Source organism: Gossypium raimondii, chromosome 10 (assembly GCF_025698545.1).
Source record: "Gossypium raimondii isolate GPD5lz chromosome 10, ASM2569854v1, whole genome shotgun sequence".
In the NCBI taxonomy this organism is placed as follows: Eukaryota; Viridiplantae; Streptophyta; class Magnoliopsida; order Malvales; family Malvaceae; genus Gossypium; species Gossypium raimondii.
Window position 1 is genome coordinate 23,349,772 of NC_068574.1, and position 20,377 is coordinate 23,370,148.

General features: G+C 33.7%; 1 protein-coding gene, 1 long non-coding RNA gene and 1 other non-coding gene across 5 annotated transcripts; 2 read left to right on the plus strand and 1 right to left on the minus strand.

The window, feature by feature from the left end:
* Positions 1 to 1,675, minus strand: LOC105776006 (uncharacterized). Its single transcript, XR_001127817.2, has 3 exons — positions 1,613 to 1,675; positions 1,072 to 1,121; positions 1 to 222 (listed from the first exon to the last, which is right to left on the minus strand). It is a non-coding gene; the product is annotated as an uncharacterized LOC105776006 (long non-coding RNA).
* Positions 1,676 to 7,966: 6,291 nt separating this feature from the next.
* Positions 7,967 to 8,073, plus strand: LOC128034156 (small nucleolar RNA R71). The gene has a single exon (XR_008190288.1). It is a non-coding gene; the product is annotated as a small nucleolar RNA R71 (small nucleolar RNA).
* A 3,080-nt stretch (positions 8,074 to 11,153) lies between these two features.
* Positions 11,154 to 19,673, plus strand: LOC105776247 (clathrin interactor EPSIN 3). 3 transcript variants are annotated; one of them, XM_012598805.2, is made up of 14 exons: positions 11,154 to 11,423; positions 11,987 to 12,049; positions 12,276 to 12,327; positions 13,283 to 13,362; positions 13,441 to 13,519; positions 13,790 to 13,873; positions 13,982 to 14,127; positions 14,790 to 15,089; positions 15,475 to 15,516; positions 15,606 to 15,707; positions 15,791 to 15,876; positions 16,377 to 16,588; positions 17,092 to 18,577; positions 18,654 to 19,673. In XM_012598805.2, the coding sequence occupies exons 2-14, from the start codon at positions 12,015 to 12,017 to the stop codon at positions 19,295 to 19,297; spliced, it is 3,348 nt and encodes a 1,115-aa protein (XP_012454259.1). In that variant the 5' UTR covers positions 11,154 to 11,423; positions 11,987 to 12,014; the 3' UTR covers positions 19,298 to 19,673. The 3 variants fall into 3 exon arrangements, with proteins under 3 accessions (XP_012454259.1, XP_012454257.1, XP_012454258.1); XM_012598803.2 differs by having other exon boundaries at positions 11,155 to 11,423; positions 15,791 to 15,948; XM_012598804.2 differs by having other exon boundaries at positions 11,155 to 11,423; positions 15,615 to 15,707; positions 15,791 to 15,948.
* Positions 19,674 to 20,377: the final 704 nt, after the last annotated feature.

Here is a 20,377-nt window from a genome sequence, read left to right on the forward strand (position 1 = left end):
TCTAACTTAATGTCAAATTATATAATATAATCTTTACCATTTTATTAAACTAATATCAAAATATGGTATACCATTTTTACAACCAACATTACAAGCATATCTATATAACCTATACAACTCCTAGTACATGCCACTTTCAATTAAGGGAGAAAACATCACCAAAATTTATGTTGGAGTCAGGATCGTTCGGATGTTGGACCGGGACTCTTGACTTCTACTGACCTGCGCACGGAAACAACCGTACGGTGAATATTTTATACTCAGTGGTATTACCATAATTCAAACTATAACAACCATAATAAAACATAAATATCAAGTATATAACAATTGATTTTCTCTTACATTAATTCATTCTTAAATTATATAAGTATTAACAATACACTTTTAACTATGCATCAATTTTAATCATATGTCATAACTTTAATTACATTTACTACATGAACATTTACTTCATGTTTTCCATTTCCAATTTCAATTTCAATCCACAATTCATTTTTCTCATTTCTTTCAATATTTTTAATATTACGATCAATCAGATTCATACAAAATTCTCATGTTAGTTATTCACCCTATTAACAATCTGGACTTTGATGAATACACGGATTCTAACCCAAACACACCAATACGACACATTGTACCTAAAACGGTACATAGTACCTGATCAGTATACGACACATAAGTGTCTGAAACAACACACGAGGTGTCTGATACGACATATAAAATGCCTGATATACGACACATAAAGTGCCTGATCAGCAAGGTCGATAAATCCCGTACTCTTCCAAATCCTATGGCATGCTAATTATATCCGACTCAGCCCGACTAGTTAATAGGGTATTTCAATTTCACAATTCAATTTTCACTTTTATTTCAAGAATTCATTTTCAATATCAATTACACTTTTCCATTCACTAATCAAAACGCAATTCAATACCAACACATACTTTTCTCATTCAATTTAATTTTCCAAATTCAATTCATTAAAGTCACTTACCTTATTATTTTCTTACCATACACATAATTTAAATTTAACATTAAATAATAAATAATTTGAATTATAGTAATACAAACCATGAATCTCCCGTTTTAGTCCTCGATAGCTTTCTCCTTTCTTTTCGATGCTGATGCATCGGGTTCTTTGTTAGCTATGGAAATAATATAATAATAATAATAATAATAATAATAATAATAATACTATTAATTACAGCACTAATTATAATAAATAATTAAATTTCTAATCAATTCCTACCTTATTCCCAATTTAATCCTAACTAAGTTTACTTACTTTTCTAATTCAATTCACACTTTATTTCTATTCAAATTTCATCCAAACTCAAATTTAACTATTAAATTTCCAGCATATTTTCCTAATTTCGAATTTTCCTCAATTTTAGTCCCTAAAACGTAAAACTTATAGCTTACTTCACAATTTAATCCTTTTATGAATTCTAACTTGAATTTCATTCATTTAAATCCTAATTCATCTTTTTGTTCAACATAAACTATACTTGAAAACCTATGAACTTACAAAATATCAACTTAATTCCATCAAAACCTTGTTTTAAAACTTCTAAAACATCAAATTTAAGAGAAAAGACTTAATTTAACTTACCAATTAAACTTCAAGCTTCAAATCCCTAGTTTTCCTTTTATTTTCTTTCCTATTCTTTCTTCCCTGTTCGAATGGCTTCTGCTGTTCTTTTGTTTCTTTTACTTTTCTTTCTTTTATTTCTTTAGTTTCTTTTATTTACTTTATTTTATTTACTTAATAATTAATATAATATATTATATTTAAATGTTAAGTAAACAAATTATTTAATTACATTTGTACATATTCATATTATTACACTTGTATAAATTTTGTACCATACATTTGTCAATTATCTTATTTATTTAATAAAAATCTATTTAACAACAAATAATAATGTTACAAATGTACATATATATTTTATTCATACATGTACAATATCATATATACCATACACTTGTATTAAATCATTACCATACATTTGTATTAAATCATTACCATACATTTGTATTAAATCATTACCATACATTTGTCTTTATTTAACTTATTTCATAATATAATAATTATTATAATTTTTAATTTAATAATAAACCTTAATAATTATTAATTAAATATCATGTAATATCTTCAATTCAATCAACTTATGTCGCCTTATATTTATGAATTGGCTTAATTGCCATTTTTGCCTTTTATACTTTCTTTTAATCTATAATTCAACTTTTACACCTTATTCTATTTAGTCTTTTTTCCTAATTTCTCTTAATTAAACTAAATTCATCTAATTAAAACTTAATTAGACACATTACTAGACTCATAATTACTCCTACTAATTATTTACGGACTTGGTTTACTAAGACAGAGGCCCGGTATTGCACTTTTTCGATGCCTATGAATTTTGGGTCCTTACACTTCGCCTCGTTTCAGTACTTTGGCCAAATTATCTAAGCAATCATCATAAGAATCCCCGAACACTGACAAGTCATCCATAAATACTTCTAAAATTTTTCAACCATGTCAGTAAATATAGCCATCATTGTAACAGCCCGATTTTGGGCCTAGTCGGAATAGTAGTTTCGGGATCACAAATCCGACAAGGAAAATTTTATTTTTCTTATATTCTTATAGTATACGATTTCACGGAATGATTTTGTGAAAATTTCGTTCGAAAATTTCGACGTTTGGGCACTCAATTTAGTCAAAAGGACTAAATTGTAAAAAAGTGCAAAAGTTGAGTTCTACATGTTAGAGGTGTTCAATTGTTATGAACTTTAAATTGGAGGTCCTTATATGGTAATTAGACCATTGGTTAAGTTGGTAGACAAAAATGGGTATGAGATAAGTGAAATAGGAAAATTTTAAGTTAGGGGCAATTTGGTAATCTAGTAATTAAAATGAATTAAAAGGGAAAAAGATGGCAAATTGTGCTCATCTTCTTCATTTGGACGAAATCAGCAAGGGGGGAAGCCATTGTTAGGGTTTTCAAGCTTCCAAGCTCCATAGTAAGTGATTCTAAGCCCTATTTTTAATGTTCTTTATGTTTTTGGAGTCCCGGTAACTTGATTTTGCTTATTCTAGCAATAATTTAATCTAGGGTTTATATTTGGAAAAATACCCATATGTGAAATGTGTTTATTTTGATGTTTTATGGTAGAATATAAAGCTAGAAATTATGTTAAGCAACTTTTGCTAATCGATTTTGAGTAAAAACGAGTAAAACGACATAATCGATAAAAATACTAAATGTTCATAAGTAAGTGTTAGAGTGGGAATTTGATGTTTCCATACAAGGGAAAAATGTTCAGCATGTCATAATACATAAGAATAAGGGATGAAGTTTAATTTACGAGCTTTGGGGCAAAAGTGTAAATATGCAAAAGTTTAGGGGCAAAATTGTAATTTTGCCAAAGTTTGAGTCAAGGACTGTTTTGATAAATGTGAGTACTAAATAAGTCAAATATGTTATTATAGATCAAGAAAGAAGTGGAATCGACATTGACCGGAGAAAAGAAAAGATTCAAGACTAAATTGCTAAATTTTTATATTGTTGCATCAAAGTAAGTTATGTGTAAATAATAGTAATATACTTTTATAAATTGTGAATTTTATTTGATATGTGAATCAATATTGAATGTGGACGGAAAATTGTTCATGAATTATTCAAGTGATAAAGTGTTGAAAATAAAGTTTTAAGTGTAAATTCGGTTGAACTTAGGAATAGAAGTGGATACAAGTGACATGTCACTAGAGATCGATGTTACTGATGAGTCCCGGGTCTTTGGGTGATCTAGCATGTGTTGCATACACTGACACTTGTGTGAGCAGCTGTGGACATTTCAGTGTTATTGATCGGTGGTAGCCCGGCTACATTTCAGTGGTAGCCGGCTACATATCGATGGTAACCGGCTACATATCGATTGTGGCACTTATGTGCTAATTCTCACGTATCCGTGTATATTCCAGTGTTCAACGGAAATTGACTAAGTGAAAATACATGAGATCATGTAACGGTTAAGTGTAATTGAATAATGAATATATGTGTGGAATTGAATTGAATATTGACTTGAAAATGGAAAAGTGAATTTTGAATTGAATAGTGATTAAAAGTGAAAAAGTGAAATTATGAAAAAGTAGAATTAGCAATGGACAGTAACAATAGTGTGACTTTGAAAAATCACCAAAAATGGTGGAAATTGAATTAGAGAGTGAATAAGATATGAAATGAAATCTTAAGGAGTCTATTTTTACATAAAAGAAACAGAGAAAGCAAAAGAGTTATACATTTTGAGATATTTTAATTTTAGTGAGGCAAGGTCAGATTGATTTCGGAATCCCCTGTTCTGACTTTGAAAAATAATTAAAAATTGTAAAAAAATTATTATGAGTTATAATTTATATTCTTAGAATCCTTAATGAGTCTATTTTCAAAGCGAACAAACGTAAATATCATCCGAGTTCTGTACAATGAGATAATTCATTTTTAGTGAAGAGAGGTCAGATATGTTGAGCAGTGAAAAAGGGGTGACTTTAAAGAATAAACTGTACTAATTGGCCAAGTCAAAAATTCTGAAAATTTTATGGTAAGAAGAGATGCAAGTATAGTTTCAAGAAAAATTAACGGATCTTAATTTGGAGCTCTGTAGCTTCAGATAAAAATGATTTAGTGACTCTGACTCAAATAGACAGCTTTGAATTTAAATATAAGTGAATAGTGAAATTATGTATAATGCTATACATAAAGGATGTGGAATGGAGAGGAGGAGGAGGACAATAAAATGTATGAAAGAATTGTGTATAATGGTCATATGCCCGATTATAATCGGTAAATGTTAAATTGAATGGTAAATACGTATTGGTACTGAAGGAACTATTGCGGTATTGAAAAGCAATTGATCAAATGTTTAAGAAATTTAGTCATGATATATATATATATATATGTGTGTGTGTGTGTGTGTGTGTGATAATAATGATATATTGATGATTATATCATTGAGTTGCATTGATTAATTCGGTCTATGTGATGGAAATGTCAAGAACATTTGTCTTTGATATGTGATGACCATGGTTTAAGCTCATATGGGAAAATAAAGTTTCATAGTATGAGAGTGTGGTATTGAAATATATATATTGGATTGAGAAATTGATTTGAATTGTGAACATGAAAGATTGTGAATTGAATAAAATGGAAATGGAGCTTTGAATTACATGAGTAAGTATCGGGTCTCGTAGGTCCTATTTGTTATGAATATAATATTTTGAGGATATGTTGTAAAGAATTATAAAGGCAAGTTAAAAATTTGAAGAGTTTAAATTTGAATAAAATTTTGTAACTCGGTTTAATACGTTTACATGTGTAAGTGTTCTAGTAATGCCTCATACCCTATTCCGGAGTTGAATACGGGTAAGGGGTGTTACAATCATTCATCTTTGAAAAGTCGTAAGTGTATTGCACAAACCAAAAGGCATTCGCCGAAAAGCAAACGTACCATACAAGCAAGTGAAAGTGGTTTTGTGCTGATCTTTCGGATCTATAATTCTCTGGTTGTACCCCGAATATTCGTCTAAGAAACAATAGTAGCCTTGCCCTGCAAGTCTGTCTAACATTTGATCTAAGAATAACAACATAAAAGGCCCTTCTGAGTTGCTTTATTTAACTTTCTGTAATTTATACAAATTTGCTAGCCCATAATTGTCCTTGTCGGAATCAGCTCATTATTTTCATTCTCCACAATTGTAGTGCCTCATTTCTTTGGCACACTGGACCTGACTTACCCAAGAACTGTCAGAGATGGGATAAATAATCCCTACATCTAACCATTTGATCATTTCCTTCTTGACCACTTCTTTCATGATCGAGTTTAGCCTTCTTTGTCCATCAATTGTTCCCTTTTTGTCATCTTCTAATAGAATTTTATGCATGCAGAGAGAATGGCTCATGCCTCAAATACCAGTTATAGTCCACCCAGTTGCCCTTTTGAATTTCTTCAAAACCTCAAGAATTTGTTCTTCTTGAGTTTCAATCAACTCGGCTAAAATGATCACAGGTAAAGTAGAAGAGTTACCTTAATAAACATATTTAACATGTGATGGTAATACCTTTAAATCCAACTTGGGTGGTTCTTCAATCGACGTCTTTGGTTGTGTGTACTCACAAGATGCTAACTCCAATGATTCAAATCGAGATTGTGAAGTGAATCCCTTCAGCTTGGCTTCTATCATAGCCAGATCTTCATCATCTTCATTGTCACTTGGCAGGTCTGATGCTAAAATCTGTTCCAACAGGTCATCCGTAGGGACTAATGACTCTATATTGGTCATAGCAGAAATTCTTCACTTGCATCAGGAAATATCATGGCTTTGAAAACATTAAAGCTTACCTAATTGTCTTGAACTCGTATGGTGAGTTCCCCTTTCTAGACATCGATTAATGTTATTTCAGTTGCTAAGAAGACCTTCCCAAGATGATAGGGACTTCTTTATTTGCTTCAAAATCCAAAATGATAAAGTTAACTGAAATATAAATTTATCCACACGTACCAGTACATCTTCGATCTTCCCTTTCAAATGGGCTAATGATTTGTCTGCCAATTGAAGTGTAACTGTCATTGGTCTAACCTCACCAATACCTAATCGCTTAGACACAGATATGGACATCAAATTGAGACTTGCTCCCAAATCACATAATGTCATTCCACAATAAGTGTCTCCAATATTGCCTAGAATAGTGAAACTCCTTGGATCTTTCATTTTTGGGGGCAGTTTGTTTTGCAAGAATGCATTGCACTCCTTTGTCAATGCCATTGTCTCAAATTCCCCCAACCTTCTCTTCTTAAAAATTATTTCCTTTATGAATTTGACATAATTCGGCATTTGCTCCAAAGCTTCCACAAGATGGATGTTGATATGTAGTTGTTTAAGCACGTCTAAAAAGTTCTTAAATTGAACCTCTTGTTTCTACTTCTGGAATCTTTGAGGATATGAAGGTGGTGGAATCTTAACTTTAACCAGATAGCTTTTTTATGGTAATGCTTCTACAGTTGCCGTAGGTGTTGAACTTTCAGGACTAACTTGTTGCAGCAACCTCTTATTAGAAACTTCTATAAAGTGGGAATTTTAATATTCAATTTATTTTCCTCTTTTTCTAAGCAACAACAGGCTCATATTCAACCTTAACAACTTTGGGTTCCAACGTTTTTCCACTCCTCAATGTGACAACTTTGTAATGCTCTTTGCTTGTACTTATTGGATTTTCAGTGTCACTTGGCAAAGTACCTTGAGGTCTGCTTTGAAGTTCGTTGGCCAGCTGTCCCATCTGATTTTCTAAATTTCTCAAAGATGCATCATTCTTTTTCATATATGCTTTCAATAAATTCTCCAAATTATAGGAAGATTTGGCTTGCGAAGGTTTCTAATCTTGTTGAGAAAATCTTGGCAGATGATTTAGGCGAGATTGCATATAAGAGTTTCCAGGACCAGTCTCTTGATTACTCTATAAGAAATTCGGATGATTTTGCTATGAAGGATTGTAGAAATTTGATTGCGAACCTGAGCCACTCCTATTCTGATTTTGGTTTCCCATGCAATAGATGGATTATAGATTTGATAAGAAATTTTTGAACACATGATTATCTCCATAATACACACATGAAATGTTCTCAAATTGACTCAGATGTTATCATATTAGATTACCATTGAAACCATTAGCAGTTATGTTCTTAAGCATAGTAGACATAGAAGATACTTGAGGTGCCAAAGAAATAAGTGCATCAATTTCATGTACTCCTGTCACTCTTTTTCCTATGGCTATTTGATTAGTCAGCCACTTCGTAAGCTTCATTGTAGGACTTAAAAAGAATATCTTTATTAGCTGAAACGTCCACCACCATTCTTGAATGTGTATTAAGACCATTGTAGAAAGTCTCCAACTAAATACAATGTGGAATACCATGGTGAGGGTACTTTCGCAATAACTTTTTGAACCTCTCCCATACCTCATACAGAGATTCATCATCAAGTTATTGAAATGTAGTGATCTCATTTCGAAGCTTGGCATTCTTACTAGAAGGAAAATATTTCATCAAGAATCATTTAACCAATTCTTGCCATGTGGTTACCGAGTTAAACGGTGAAGAATTCAATCATGCTCGTGCTCTATCCCTCAACGAGTATAGAAACAACTTCAATCGTAAAGCATCTTCGGTCACTCTAGCCAATTTGAAGGAGTCGCTTACTTTCATAAATAAGCGAAGATGTAGATATAGATCTTTAGTAGGCATCCCACTAAATTGGCCCACAGTTTGTAGCATTAAAAACGCTATTTACTTTAATTCAAATTGTGGTGCCTCAATTTCGGGTCTCACAATTCTTGGATTAAGTTCATTGAAAAGAGGCACAACATATTGGCGTATGGCATGGTCTCTGTCATTAGCAACAGGCCAATGAAAGTAGACGTCTGGTAGAAACAATTGAGATGTAAACTTGTTAGAGTTATGTGACTCAAATTACTGTTAAATAAAATAAGAGATTACTTTCAAGTCAAGTTAAACAAAATATATTTTCTTTCTGGAAGATTTAATATTTATTAGTATAATATATATTTATCATTTATTAGTATAATTTATTTGAACTACGAAATTAGCTTATAATAGACTATTTTACAACATTAGAAAACACCCTAATTAAAAAGATTAGAACTCATAACACTTTTGGAGAATTTTGTGTTTATGTTTTGATGGTTCTTTGTTTTTTGAGTTTCGGGGTTTAGTTTTATCTGCATCTTTTGTATTCTTCGTTCTTTTGCCATTATAGTAAAATTATATTTGCTCGTGATTTTTTATCCTCTTTAGACGGGTTTTTCTACGTTAAATTTGTGTGTTCAATTTCTTAATTTCTTTCACTATTTTTTACTTGTTCGTTGCTTAATCTGGTCGATCCCCAACAAAACTAGTTTATTTTTCTTCTTTACCAAAAAATTAAACTAATTAAAAGAAATAACACAACAAAACTTTAGGTATGTGAATGATTTATGCATTAACTTTCTTTTTAACAATTTGGAATGATTTATCAACTTAATAGCTCAACTTAAAATGATTTTTCAAATGCTATTGTAGATGAATATGATATTAATTTAATTATTTAATTCACTTTATAAATGTATAAATGAATCTAGAGAATGCATAATAATTGTTGTTAAAAAAATTATGAATTGTAATATTAGATTTTTTAGGGCTCAAAACAAGGTGATATTATTTCTTTTTTGAAAAGTCCAAAATTTACTAAACATCGCCAAACAGAACCAAACCAAACCGCAATTATTGATTTTGGATATTTTGATTTTTATTCCATATAATTGAAAATCGAATAGAGTGATTCACTTCAATTTTTGTCCGAATACATCCCTTGCACCAGCAACTAACCAATGCACAATGTTTCCGCCGATGTGGTCGAAATTAGGTAAAACGGAACTGGTCTGATTGATATGGACTGAAATTTTAGCTGATGCAAACAAGAGAGCTGATTGCACTGATTTATTACTGGAACGATACACACCAACCAAAACGACTGGAACTGGTGTAGAACCGACATTGATTTAAGTTGCTCCTCCTATGTTATGAGCTTGTTGAATCTACTCTCTAGATCTGGGAGTTTGTTTATGGAAAATAAAAGGGTAAACTATAAAAGGGTCACTCAATCATGCTTTTTGTTCTATTTTGGTCACTCAATTATTATTATTTTTAATTAGCCACTAAAATTTTCAAAATTAAATATTTTAGTCACTCTGAGATGATGTGGACATTTTTTTATTGGTCTAGTAACAAAATTAGCCCTTTGATTGTTACACATGTTATCAGTTTGATCCTAAATATAAAAAAAATTCAACAAATTTATCCTTAATGTTAACAAAATTTTCATTTTAGTTCTAATTCTAAAAATTCAATAAATTTGGCCGTCAATATTTACAAAATTATTAATTTAGTCCTAACTCTAAAAATTTAAAAATTATTTTAGCCCTTTATAACCCATTGGCTAACTAATGATCCCAATAGGGTTTGGACCAGCAATTTTTTAAAAAATGAAAGGTTTTGATACCATTTTTTATTAGATTTACTTAATGATTTATCTCGAGGTTGTGTACTAATGTATATTTACACACATGTTGAGATTACAATATAGAAGAAAAGAAGGAACAAAATTTCCTTTAATAAATTATTAAATTAAGAAGATAAAAAATTGGGGAAATAACCTTACAGGGGTGAAAGAGAATTAGTATAGATGCGATAGAATGGGACTAGTAGTGATAAATTTTAGGGATTTTTTTACTTTAATTAACATTAAATATGTATAGAGGGTAATTTCGTAAATATCTTGGAGCGAGGTGGGGTGATTTCATTCTAAACTCGACCTTGACTTGACCCAACCCGACTATTTTTAAAAATTAGCCCGCCCCAACCCTTGACTCTAAGAAAAAAACCTGTTTAGGTAATAATGCCACCAATTATTCCAAATAAGTTCAAAATCAATTGGTTTTGTTCAATGTGAAGCCTAAATTATAGTAAAAGAAATTGTTGCAAGTGGCTTGAAAAAGGGTAATCTTTTTCTTATTTTAATACATCACATGGTTTAATCGATGGGTTATAAAATGATAAAATTGAATGTTTTTAATTTTTGGAGTTAGGACTAAATTGATAGATTTGTAAATGTTGAGAGTCAAATTTATTGATTTTTAAGAAATAACACTAAATTAACAAATTTTGTAAATATTGAGGGCTAAATTTATTATTTTTAAATATTTAGGATCAAATTGATAAAATATGTATACATTAGAGGGCTACTTTTATTACTAGACCAATAAAAAACCTATATTAGCTCGAATGATTAAAATATTTAATTTCAAAAGTTTAGTGACTAAATTAAAATTTTAATAATTAGATAACCAAAATAGAACGAAAAACATAGTTGGATGACTATTTTATATTTACCCAAAAATCTAAATATTAAATAAAAATAATAAACTTAAATGCTATATTAGTTTTATAACATAATAAATAAAAAAACAAAACCCTTAATATTCTGCGTGTAAGTTGCGCTGTCTTATTTTATTCCATTCTTTCTTTTCTCTAAATCTCAAAAATTAAAAATAATAAAAAGAACCAAACCGAACAAATCAAAACGAAGCTAATGTATTCATAAATTTTCTCTCATTTTCTCACACTTTCTCATTTGTTTACCGCTATATTTCTTTAAGCACCAAAATTTGCATTTCGTGGGAGGAAGAACCCTTCGCGCTTTTTCCACCCCACCCCTCCTCTCTCTCTCTCTCTCTCTCTTTTTCATTTTTCTTCTAGCACCGACGATCAATTTTGCATCAGATCTGCGGTTTCAATTTTGATTCAATCAGGTTCTGGCTTTGTTTATCTTGTTTATTATATTCGTTCTTTCTTTTTTCTCACATTCAGATCTGCTTCATTTATTTATTACATTATTGATTTGGATTTCCGTTTGGCTATTTTTTTTTAAATTTTCGACGTCTATTTTTTAAACTTTCTCCGTGTTTAGCTCAATTATCATTTTGATTATGTTTTCCTCTTCTTTAAATTGATAATGGTTGTAAAGGTTTCTTGTTTCTCTTTCTGGTTGAATGATTTGAGTTTTGTTTCTAATTATTGTAAGTTACACTTAAATAAATATATATATATATTTATTTATTTATTTTGTTTTTGCTTGCAAAGATTCTTATTGCGCGATTACAAGATTTAGGGATCTGTTAAAAATATTTTTTGAAATTTTAGAATTTTTATCCCGATTAGCTTCTTTACTTGCCTCTAAATGATCTTTATTTTTTCTTTGAATTCTTTTAATAATAAATTTTGTTCATGTGCATCTAATTTTATTCCATTGTGGTCTTGAAAATGGTTCAAGATCTGATCTTTCTTTCTGTTGTTTTTGTCTCTAATGCGACAGGGCTGCTTCATTGTGAACGCAGGCAACGATGAAGAAGGCCTTGGGCCAAACTGTTAGAGACCTGTAAGTTCGTTATTAGATACAAATTCCTCCTATCTAATTAACATTTTTGAATTGTTTGAATATTTAACAGTGTAAAGCAATCTCTTCGTAACAAAATTATACTCTGAAGAATGATCCTTGCGAGTTTGGTCTTTTGTGAATATATATATATATTTATTGTATTCGTGCGTCTTGGTATTTGCTATATAACCAGTGCTAAATGATTTATTATTCTTTGTTCCTGCAGTAAGAGAGGAGTTAATAAGAAAGTTCTTAAAGTTCCTGGAATAGAGCAGAAGGTAAGAATATTGTTAGAAAGTTCACTGAGCATACGAGTACCTAATAATCAATTGTTGCATAATTGTAAGCATCTATGGTTGTTTCTTGTAGAATTAGGTTTCCCTTTGGCTAGGGGTTTAATAGACTATCTAGATATTGTTCAGTCGATATGATATGTTTTCTGAGATATTAAACTATGAAAGTGATTTTTACTTTGATTGGCATCATAGTTGCCAAAAAGTAAGGGACTTTAACTATTATCTATTAAAATGCTATTATGATTTCGTAATGTTGCATACCCTTGTATGGAAGAGAAGTAGGAAATGGGATTATAAGTGGAATCCAGCTTTATTTTTTTGGTGAAGTTGTGGAGGTCCGGAGGGTTAGTGCTCATGTCTACATTATGGTGAGGTGGCAATGAGTGGAAATATGCTCTTGTTTTCAGAAAGAGAAACTGTAGCTTGATTTTTTTTTTTGTTATACGAGGGGTGATTCACTACCAGTTAGAGGCCTCTGCTTATTCCCCTTCTCAACGAAGTGCTACTAGAAATGGAGAATTCTGAAAAGTGGTTATATGATTTGGAAAACAAGCTTACTTATATTCGGTGTTGAGCTTCCTGTCACTTCCCATTACATGGCTGGTTTGAGCCTCTTAAGTGAACGTTTGGATGGAAGGGTACTAAGAGGGCTGATTCTTACATTTGTTCTAGGACCCAAATTTTCTATGTAAACTACTTCTGAAGTTAGGCTAACTTCTAATGCTGGTTGTGCTGAATCTTGATAGAATATAGTGGATCCAACTCTTCCATTTTATTTTCATTTGGTAAGAGGAGATTGTCCTTAAATGTATAAAGTAAAATTAGTTTTATTTAACAACAGCAATCACTATGCAACAACATAAGAATATCACCTGGAATACAATTAAAACTTTGTTTATCTACTTGAATTAGTAATACATTTTTAACTTGTCTTTAGGTTCTTGATGCCACCAGCAATGAGCCCTGGGGTCCTCATGGGTCACTTCTTGCAGATATTGCAATGGCTACTAGAAACTAGTAAGCTTGAGAGAAATTATGTTTGATTTTCATTACTTATTTGTCACGGCTAAATTTATTTTGCAAATCTCCATGCAGTCATGAATACCAGATAATCATGGCAGTAATCTGGAAACGTATAAGTGACACTGGAAAGAATTGGCGTCATGTCTACAAGGTCAGCATTATGTTGAAGGGCTAATTGTATTAGTGTTTGTTCTCTCTACAACTGAAAAAAGTGTTCGTCTAAATACTCATGTAATTGTAAAAGTTTTATCCTTTCACTAAATCTCCTTCAATTCTGCATGGTCATTATGTTGGGGTGTGGTACATTTTTTATGCACTATATTTTGCTTTGTATTTTCTGTATATATTTTACTTTTCCTCCAATTCCTCCCCACATTAAAATATATCATTGTACTAAGGTATGTTCTTTATTGAGCCTCAGGGTCTGACTGTTTTGGAGCACCTTGTTGCCCATGGATCAGAGCGTGTCATAGATGACATAAGAGAACACGCATATCAAATATCAGTAATTGCTGTTTCTTATGACATTATTTTATGCAGTGTTGATAACGCTATCTGTGGTTCACTGTGTTTAAAACTTTTGGTCTAATTAATGTTCCATCTCATGTTACAGAGTTTGTCCGACTTTCAGTACATTGATTCCAGTGGAAGGGACCAGGGTAGCAATATTCGAAAAAAATCTCAGAGCCTTGTGGTTCTTGTAAATGATAAAGAAAGGATAATTGAAGTAAGACAGAAGGCTGCAGCCAACAAGGACAAGTGAGTCTGCAAAAATGGCTTTATGTTTTAATCTCCTTGCTGTTTTCAACATATGACCAGCATGTACAAAATTGATGAGCATGCATAATTTCATCATGAAATTATGATGAGTACTTGTGTGTTAGAGCATAGATGCTTTCAACATGACAAGTATGTGTGAAAGAGCATGCCCATATTCATACCTTTTATTTTGCAAAATTGACTTGAGAATTATTAAAATTGTTTTTTCTCCTAAGCTGGTGGTATATTTTCGCCATTTATGGCAGTTTCTTGAGATTTTACTTGTTCACCCATTTAGTGGTGAAAATAAAATAACTAGTCTAGTCTTGCCAAATCTACCATGATATGGACATGGTGGACTATCTCTGGTTTCCCATTAAAATTTTGAATTTATTTTCTGCAGCCATGGTCCTATATCTTTACTCTAATAGATAATATAGGTAGCATATGGTATTAAGCTTATATAAATGATATTATGCCTTTTCTAATTGAGTTCCATTTCTCAAAGTTCTAATGACATTTCTTGCGTACGATTACAGGTATCCCTGTGATTTAATTTCTTGTCTCGAATAATTTGCCTTGGAAATTCATTTTAGAATATGAGAATATAAATTAATGGAAATGTAGAATTCTTCCGTAACGTATAACTGTTTGTTTTACAGGTTTCGGAGCACATCAACAGGTGGAATGAATAGGGCAGGTTTGGGGGGACAGGGGGACAGATATGATTATGATTATCAATATGGTTATAGAGATGATGATCGGTATGGTAGATATACAGATTCAAACAGTCGTGATGGAGATCGCTACAGCAGAGATAATGAAGATCGCTATGGCAGGGATGGTTACAGGGATGATGACTACAAAGGTAGAAGTACAAGTGTTGATGGTGATCAATATGGCACCAGAAGTAGGAGCTCTGATAGAGACCGTGCTTTTGATGATGATGGTGATTCATCACGGTATGCTTTTATTTCCTTTTGATACCTTTATATGGCTATGTTCTTTTTAAGAGGCATATTAATATTGTTGATTCGATTATTTTTTTTCTTGATTATTTGTTGAAGTAAATATCTTTCTTGTTCTGGATTGCAATTTACATGGTGGAAGTTGACTATTTAATAAGTTCTTTTGCACGAGATTAGGTAATTTTCTGCATACATGGTGCATTAATTAGTAATTTTCTGCATAAAGCTTCTTTCTTCATGAACTTTTGGGTGTTGGTTCAGTCATTGATGTTCTATTTAGTAATTTTCATGACCCCCCCCCCCCTTGAATCTTAAGTATGGTGCCTTTACCTTCATTGATGCTTGGCATGAAGAATGTAATTAACTGTCGTCTTTGCAGGGGCAGCAATGCTAGAGCTGATGATTATTCTCAGGATGGAAGGTAACCCTGAGTGGGTGCATTCTTAAACTGTCTTAGTTGATCAATTTTTTAACAACAATTATTGCTTTCTAAATTTTCTAAAAATTAAGTTTCTATAGGCGGCATGAGCAGAAGTTCTCTGAACAAAATAATGGTGCTCCTCCTAGTTATGAAGCAGTAAATGAATCTCATAGTCCTGTCCATAGTGAAAGGTATTATTTTGTACCTTAAATGTTTGGAGACATATTGCTTGCTGTTGTATTTTTCTGTGCACTGAAAAGATTATTGATGATAGGGATGGAGAAACTTCAGTAGCAGCTGCTCCCAGGTCATCTTCTCCTCCTGCTAGCAATAATCCTAACCTAGCAACGTCTGATTTTGGTAATTTAGCATCTCCTTCAAATAAAAATGTGGAGGCTTTCAATGCTTTTGATCCACGTGTTTCAGTTTCAGGTACTATATTTGTAATATATACACCATTGTTTGTATGTTCCAGTGGTGTTTCCTTGATCATGGTTGTCTTATGCTCATCCAATAAGAACTTAGTTGATGTGGTGACGTTTTGCTTGAACAATCACCATGCAAAATGTAAATTCTGAGTTGTTTAAGTATTTAGTTTGATATCCTATATTGGTTCACATTCCATTCCATTTTTAATTTTTTGTCCATAAAATTTATGTTAGGATGACCCCTTGTTTTCAATTTTGACTTTCCATTACTCATTTAAAATTAAATTGTACTGATTGGAGTCTAACATGATTGTATTTGTATGAACTAAATCTCCTTGTGTTTGAGGAACTAAATTGGATTCTTTTTTATGCTATTGCATTTATCACTTTTAACCTAGAACTTACTTTTTATCTTCTGCTCATCTGTTTCAGCTGCCTCTGCCGGTGCTCCTGTTTCTACACCTGCCCCTGCTCCTCCCACTGCTTCAACCAGTTCTGAAATAGACTTACTCGGTGCACTGTCAGATTCATGGGCGGTTGTGCCAACTCTATCTGAAACCCCTGCTGCTGAGGCTGATGCCCATGCTAAAGGTTCTATACCCTCCTTTGCTGCTAATCCATCAGCATCTAACTCCGGAAATCAGGTAGATATGATTTGTTTGAGGACCTCTTAAACTCCTTTTTCTTTGCTTCATATACAAGGATTTCATCCTTCCTGTCTAAAATATGCCTGTTGGTGATACCATGAATGCGGATGTGCTGTTCTATTGTAGCCTTATCTGTTGTGATTCAATTCATGTATCTTTAATTAGTCAGCATGTAAAACAGCATGAGTAGTTAATATTGAAGCTACTTTGTGAATTGTTGATATCATCTGTATATTTACTATAGAAGGATAACATAAAAAGGTTTTACGGTGAATTAAAAAGGTATATAAAGGCGAAATCTTATTTTGAATTATATCACTTAACTGATTATGAAAATAATCATCTTCTAGATTTTGCTCTAATTCGTCCCTCTATCCTATCCATCCCCATTATTTTGCCTCTAAACTTCGTCCTTATTCTTTGATTCCAGTGGACATCAATGTGCTCTGAATATTTGTTGTAATTCTGTTGTTAGGGAATAAGGTTTGTTCTTGATACAGGGTTTTGATGATCCATTTGGTGATGGTCCATTTAAAGCTTTCCCTTCAGGGGATGCTGCCTCAGCTCAGCAACAAATATCGACTCCCGCGACTACTTTCCAGGCTACAATGAGCCAAATTATGGAAGCATCTCAGCCACCTTCTGTAAAATCTGAGATTGTCACAGGCTTTGACTTCGGGGAATCATTCTCTGCCAGTGCTTACTCCACTCTCAATGCCTCAAACAGTCAACCTCCCTCAGGAAATTCACAGTTTTTGCCTCAAGATTTGTCGGATCCAAATCAGGAAGATGATATATTGGCAGAAATCCTTCCACCCTCTGGACCTGCAAATGATGTAGCTTCACATACAGTCTTTTCAGCACCATCCAGCCAATCATCACTACCTGTAGCTACTTATGGCCAGCATGCACAATCAGGTGCTAATATGTACCAACCCGCGCAGCCAAGTGCAAATCCACATGGCCAGCTTGCTCAGCCCAGTGCTAATCCATATGGCCAAAATGGGCAACCAAGTGCTAATCCCTATGGCCAGCCTGCGCAGCCCAGTGCTAATCCATATGGCCAAAATGGGCAACCAAGTGCTAATCCCTATGGCCAGCCTGCGCAGCCCAGTGCTAACCCATATGGCCAAAATGGGCACTCAAGTGCTAATCCCTATGGCCAGCCTGTGCAGCCCAGTGCTAACCCATACAGCCAAAACGGGCAGCCAAGTGCTAATCCCTATGGCCTGCCTGCTCAACCCAGTGCAAACCCATATGGCCAGTCAAGTGCTAATCCCTATGGCCAGCCAACACAACCAAATGCTATTCCTTATGGTCAATCTGCACAACCAAATGCTAATCCGTATGGTCAACCTGCACAACCAAATGCTAATCCATACAGCCAACCTGTACAGGTACATGCTAATCCATATGGCCAACCTGCTCAGCCGAATGCTAATCCATACAGCCAGCCTACACAGCCGAATGCTAATCCATACAGCCAGCCTACACAGCCGAATGCTAATCCATACGGCCAACCTGTACAGCCAAGTGCTAATCCATATGCCCAACCCACACAGTCTGTATCTGCAGCCCCTCAAATTCCAGGATCTGCTGCTCAGAGCAGCAATGGGAGCTTAATGATAGGTTCTAATGGTCCTCTCTGTTCACAAATGGCTGCTCAACCTCCAAGTCCTGCTGCACCAGCTACTCAGTTTAACACTGGAAGCTTTATTTCACAGCAGGGTTCTGCTGTGCCAGTTGAGTCGCAGAGTGCTCCTCAAACCACAAACGATTCAGGTGCACATAATAACAGTGATGTCCTGGGAGGCTTTTTTTCACAACCAGGATCGAACACTTCAGTGGCGCCACAGACTGCTACTCCCTCATCAATAGGAGCACTTGCTATAGTTCCGCAACCCTCGAAGGATAAATTTGAGCCCAAGTCAGCAGTTTGGGCTGATACATTGAGCAGAGGACTGGTCAATTTGAATATATCTGGACGTAAGTACTTGCCTTTCCCATCGAAAATATGCCCATTCCAGAAGAATTAACTTTAATTTATTTTCTATATGCACAGCTAAAACAAACCCACTGTCTGATATTGGAGTTGACTTTGATGCTATTAATCGGAAGGAAAAGAGGTTGGAAAAGCCTGCCCCAACTGCAGTAACGTCTACTGTCACAATGGGTAAAGCTATGGGATCTGGTTCTGGAATTGGCCGTGCTGGTGCTAGTGTTCTCAGAGCTCCAGCAAATCCTATGGTGGGTTCCGGCATGGGTATGGGAATGGGTGGTGGTCCTGTTGGAGGTGTTGGCATGGGAGGCTACGGTGGTATGAATCAACAACCTATGGGCATGGGAATGGGGATGAACATGGGTATGAACCCAGGCATGGGGATGAACAACATGGGCATGAATCCAGGCATGGGGATGAGCAATATGGGCATGAATCCAGGCATGGGGATGAGCAATATGGGCATGAATCAAGGCATGGGGATGAACATGGGCATGAATCCAGGCATGGGGATGAACAACATGGGCATGAATCGAGGCATGGAGATGAACAATATAGGCATGAGCGCAGGCATGGGGATGAACATGGGAATGGGGCAGGCAACCCACATGCAATCACAAAGTGGGATGCCTGGCGGTTACAACCCTATGATGGGTTCCAGTGCCTACTCTCAACAGCCACATGGTGGTGATGGTGGTTACCGGTGAGAAATCATTGTCAATTAGAGTAATGGAAGTTACATGCATGCTTGTGATGCAAGATTAAGAGAGGTTGAAATAGCAAGACCCAATGTTGCCATCGAATTCCAGAGTGTAGTGGCAGCGGCCTGATGATGCGATCCATGTTTATTCACGTCTATTATTTCTCATACCAGCATAAGCTATTGCTCTGTTTTGGCCACGAGTCTCGGTTCATTGCTGGTTTGAGTTTCAAGTGTTGTGAAAATTGTGTAGCAGTGAAAGACAACCAGTGCTCTGGTTGCCTTTCCGTCTTCTCATTCTTCCATTATATATTTGTTGAGCATTTGTTGTATGTGGGCTACATCATAGAACAATAAATATAATCTCCTTTGTTCTTTTTGCATTCATTTTATCATAACCGACTCTTGTAACCAACATGGGTATGGTTTGTCATTTTCAAGTTTTTCCATATTTTTAAGGACTACCGGGGGGTACTTAAAGAGCACAGATACCAGTATATTTACAAGGAAGGTGAAACAATTCCCTTTCTAAAAAATCCAAGCAACCACCTACAAGGTCAGAGTAATTTGGTAGCAGGAGAATGCTTGCTTAATCACTTCTAATGTTGGATTTTGACCAAATTTTGTTCTTTTTTGTTGCGCTAAAATGTTATCTTTTTTCATATAAAACGCAACCTAAGGAGGAAAGGAGGAAGGAAAACTATCTTAAGTTGAGGCTAGCAAGAAAAAGAAAAATTATGGATTAAATTAATCAACTAAACTAAAGAGGTGTTCGGTGTTTTTCCATGTCAAGATTCTAATAGAATGTGATTTCATCTTATTTTTTGTGCAAAATAAAATGTGATTCTTTGAAATTTAATTGATTGAAATGTCATTGCCTCGAAAGTTATTTTACAATGTTTCATATACGCCAACATATTAATATGTTTGGTACACTCAACACGATCCTACAAATGTAAAGTTACTATGCAAAATTACTTTCGTTAAATAAAAACAATATTAATGTACTTCAATAATTTGTATTGTTAATAAATATTTGAATTAAATATTTAATAATAATATTTTCAATAATATTTATTATTAAAAA

Coding starts and splice junctions, on each gene's coding strand:
- LOC105776247 (XM_012598803.2), top strand. CDS start 12,015: ATGAAGAAGGCCTTGGGCCAAACTGTTAGAGACCT. Junction 12,050..12,275: donor GGCCAAACTGTTAGAGACCT/GTAAGTTCGTTA, acceptor TTGTTCCTGCAG/TAAGAGAGGAGTTAATAAGA. Junction 18,578..18,653: donor CAATTTGAATATATCTGGAC/GTAAGTACTTGC, acceptor CTATATGCACAG/CTAAAACAAACCCACTGTCT.